Source organism: Eriocheir sinensis, chromosome 57 (genome assembly GCF_024679095.1).
Source record: "Eriocheir sinensis breed Jianghai 21 chromosome 57, ASM2467909v1, whole genome shotgun sequence".
Lineage (NCBI taxonomy): Eukaryota > Metazoa > Arthropoda > Malacostraca > Decapoda > Varunidae > Eriocheir > Eriocheir sinensis.
The window spans coordinates 8,718,547-8,722,871 of NC_066565.1; the positions used below are offsets into that span (position 1 = coordinate 8,718,547).

Sequence of the window (4,325 nt, forward strand, 5' to 3'; positions counted from 1 at the left end):
GCTGCCATGATGGCCCCACACCTGCCTTGACAGTCCCACACCTGCCCTGACAGTCCCACACCTGCTGATGGCCCCACACCTGCCTTGACAACAGTCCCACACCTGCCACACCTGACCTGACAGTCCCACACCTGCCCTGACAGTCACACACCTGCCGTGACGGCCTAACACCTGCCCTGAGAGCCCCACACCTGTCCTGACAATAATCCTTGATGGTCCCATACCTGCCCTGCCAACCCTACACCTGCTCTGATGACCCCACACCTGCACTGATGACCCCACATATTATTGCCCTATTTCGTGACAATCTATCGTCTGGTGCAGTGGTTCCCAATCTGGGGGGCATGCCTCCTTGGGGGGCGTGAGCTAGGTAAAGAGAGGGCGTGATTCCATCTGCCAAAAATTGCAGTTTTGCAAGAAATAAACACACACACACACACACACACACACACACACACACATGAAGGAGTAACAAATGATGTGGGGCGTGAGGATTTCTTATAAATCAATAGGGGGCATCATGTGAAAAGTTTGGGAGCCACTGGTCTAGTGTCTTTATTTCCTTGGCATTGGCTTATGTGTCTCTATTCAGGGGAAGGGACAGTTAGTTCACGTATTATTTCCCCATTTCGTAACATAATCTATCACCTTGCGTCCATTTCTTTCCCAGTAGTTCTTTGTATTTTTCCAGCAGTTTGTCATTTTCTTTTCAGTTCCTGTCCAAGAGATTTTGCCATAATTCAGAGGAAGGAGGAAGCACGCTGGTCTGTTGTGTTTCATCTCGTAATGTCCTTTTCGTAATTTCCAGCAGCAGCTTCCAATTATGTTTTCACTTTGTGTCACTTTGTATCTTCCAGAGGTTTGCGATTATGCTGTTACTTACTGTCTGGAAATGCTGCCTTCGTTGTGAGGATGGAAGAAGTAGCTACATATTATCCTCTGTATTAGTATAGCTACACACTATTATTCCATGATGTAATCTATTGCAATGTATCTTTTTGTACTTTCCAGCAGCCTGCAATCATGCCTTTCCTTCCTGTATTAATTGTGAGGATGGAAGAAGTAGCTACATATCATCCTCTGTATATACTATTAGAAGTAGCTACACTATTATCCCATATTGTAATCTATTGCAATGTATCTTTTTGTACTTTCCAGCAGCCTGCAATCATGCCCTTCCTTCCTGTATTAATTGTGAGGATGGAAGAAGTAGCTACATATCATCCTCAGTATGTACTATTAGAGGTAGGTACATACTTTCCATACTGTAATCTATCGTAATGTATTGTATTGTATTTTCCAGCAGCCTGCAATCATGCCCTTCCTTCCTGTCTTGATCTTCCAACACTCAGTTCTAAGCACACAAGCACATGTTATCTTATTCCACCCCTTTGTTCTTCCTCCCTTCCTCAGTATCTAACCTTTCCTTGTTGGTTTCCATGAATAAGTTTTTTCCTTATTGAGTATGTCTTCCTAATGTAACTATTGGTCTATGTTTTTTGTTTGTTTGTTCTAGTCCACACACACACACACACACACACACACACACATGCATACAGACACACACCAGAATTGGTTTGGGAATTCTATTTTCTCATCAGCTTCCTGTCTATCCCCTGTCTGCCTGTAGCACCAGTAGGCCCTCTTGGACGGCCCCAGCCCACTAGCGGAACAGGCGAATTTTATTTATAGTGGCTGCCGTGATGTGACTCCTGCTTCATTTACTGCCCTCAGCTGTTTCCTTTACCATAAAAAAAATGTAGGCATGCATTCAGGGGAGGCAGTGGCTGAGTGGTTAGCGTGCTGGCCTCGCATTCCGCTGCGCGGTCCATGATGTGGGTTCGAATCCGCCGCTATTCACCAGCGATTCTTCAGTCACCGCCGAGTGGCCTAAGACTACCCACATGCTGTCCTGAAGACCACCTATCAACCCAGACTCTAGAAGAAGCTCTGCAGCACAAGTGGAATCAAGAATGAGCTCCGGGGGGCAGCATGAGCCAATAATAATAATGGCGCCACTATAAACAATTGCCTGCGCCATGACGGGCTAGGGCCAACCATCAGGCTCATATGGATTAGCCTACCGGCGCTGTAGGCCACATGTAAAAAAAAAAAAAAAAAAAAAAAAAATCTAACTCTTCAAAATGCTATATGTATATATATTTCTAACTCGTCCGCTGCAATTGGCACGGATTTTGCCTTCACTGGTAGCCTGGTAACATAATTATACTCCCAGGCCTTTCTCTGCCTCTGTGGTGGATAGTGGAGTGTTTCCCATGTGGTATTGGTGTGCTGGATATCCCTTCACTGGTAGCCTGGTAACATATACTCACAGGACTTTCTCTGCCTCTGTGGTGGATAGTGGAGTGTTTCGCATGTGGTATTGGTGTGCTGGATATCCCTTCACTGGTAGCCTGGTAACATACACTCCCAGGTCTTTCTCTGCCTCTGTGGTGGATAGTGGAGTGTTTCCCATGTGGTATTGGTGTGCTGGATATCCCTTCACTGGTAGCCTGGTAACATACACTCACAGGCCTTTCTCTGCCTCTGTGGTGGATAGTGGAGTGTTTCCCATGTGGTATTGGTGTGCTGGATATCCCTTCACTGGTAGCCTGGTAACATACACTCCCAGGTCTTTCTCTGCCTCTGTGGTGGATAGTGGAGTGTTTCCCATGTGGTATTGGTGTGCTGGATATCCCTTCACTGGTAGCCTGGTAACATACACTCCCAGGTCTTTCTCTGCCTCTGTGGTGGATAGTGGAGTGTTCCTATGTGGTATTGGTGTGCTGGATATCCCTTCACTGGTAGCCTGGTAACATACACTCCCAGGTCTTTCTCTGCCTCTGTGGTGGATAGTGGAGTGTTTCCCATGTGGTATTGGTGTGCTGGATATCCCTTCACTGGTAGCCTGGTAACATACACTCCCAGGTCTTTCTCTGCCTCTGTGGTGGATAGTGGAGTGTTTCCCATGTGGTATTGGTGTGCTGGATATCCCTTCACTGGTAGCCTGGTAACATACACTCCCAGGTCTTTCTCTGCCTCTGTGGTGGATAGTGGAGTGTTTCCCATGTGGTATTGGTGTGCTGGATATCCCTTCACTGGTAGCCTGGTAACATACACTCCCAGGTCTTTCTCTGCCTCTGTGGTGGATAGTGGAGTGTTTCCATGTGGTATTGGTGTGCTGGATATCCCTTCACTGGTAGCCTGGTAACATACACTCCCAGGTCTTTCTCTGCCTCTGTGGTGGATAGTGGAGTGTTTCCCATGTGGTATTGGTGTGCTGTCTATACATCAACTGGTAGCCTGGTAACATACACTCCCAGGTCTTTCTCTGCCTCTGTGGTGGATAGTGGAGTGTTTCCCATGTGGTATTGGTGTGCTGGATATCCCTTCACTGGTAGCCTGGTAACATACACTCCCAGGTCTTTCTCTGCCTCTGTGGTGGATAGTGGAGTGTTTCCCATGTGGTATTGGTTGGCTGGATATCCCTTCACTGGTAGCCTGGTAACATACACTCCCAGGTCTTTCTCTGCCTCTGTGGTGGATAGTGGAGTGTTTCCCATGTGGTATTGGTGTGCTGGATATCCCTTCACTGGTAGCCTGGTAACATACACTCCCAGGTCTTTCTCTGCCTCTGTGGTGGATAGTGGAGTGTTTCCCATGTGGTATTGGTGTGCTGGATATCCCTTCACTGGTAGCCTGGTAACATACACTCCCAGGTCTTTCTCTGCCTCTGTGGTGGATAGTGGAGTGTTTCCCATGTGGTATTGGTGCTGGATATCCTTCACTGGTAGCCTCTCCACAACACAAGTCCTACAGGTCTTTCTCTCCACAACACAAGTCCTACAGCAATACTTCCTCTCCACAACACAAGTCCTACAGCAATACTTCCTCTCCACAACACAAGTCCTACAGCAATACTTCCTCTCCACAACACAAGTCCTACAGCAATACTTCCTCTCCACAACACAAGTCCTACAGCAATACTTCCTCTCCACAACACAAGTCCTACAGCAATACTTCCTCTCCACAACACAAGTCCTACAGCAATACTTCCTCTCCACAACACAAGTCCTACAGCAATACTTCCTCTCCACAACACAAGTCCTACAGCAATACTTCCTCTCCACAACACAAGTCCTACAGCAATACTTCCTCTCCACAACACAAGTCCTACAGCAATACTTCCTCTCCACAACACAAGTCCCAGCAATACTTCCTCTCCACAACACAAGTCCTACAGCAATACTTCCTCTCCACAACACAAGTCCTACAGCAATACTTCCTCTCCACAACACAAGTCCTACAGCAATACTTCCTCTCCA

The 4,325-nt window shown here is 47.1% G+C and overlaps 1 protein-coding gene across 1 annotated transcript; it reads right to left on the reverse strand.

Moving 5' to 3' along the window:
* Positions 1 to 2,700: 2,700 nt before the first annotated feature.
* On the reverse strand, positions 2,701 to 3,768 carry LOC126984822 (uncharacterized). Its single transcript, XM_050839018.1, has 2 exons — positions 3,312 to 3,768; positions 2,701 to 3,204 (listed from the first exon to the last, which is right to left on the reverse strand). The coding sequence occupies exons 1-2, from the start codon at positions 3,759 to 3,761 to the stop codon at positions 2,701 to 2,703; spliced, it is 954 nt and encodes a 317-aa protein (XP_050694975.1). The 5' UTR covers positions 3,762 to 3,768.
* Between the last annotated feature and the right edge of the window lie 557 nt (positions 3,769 to 4,325).

Bases quoted from the DNA above. Each gene is read 5' to 3' on its own strand.
- LOC126984822 (XM_050839018.1), bottom strand. From the start codon at position 3,761: ATGGGAAACACTCCACTATCCACCACAGAGGCAGAGAAAGACCTGGGA. The intron at 3,205-3,311 runs GTTACCAGGCTA...GTATGTTACCAG, and splicing joins AGAAAGACCTGGGAGTGTAT to GCTACCAGTGAAGGGATATC.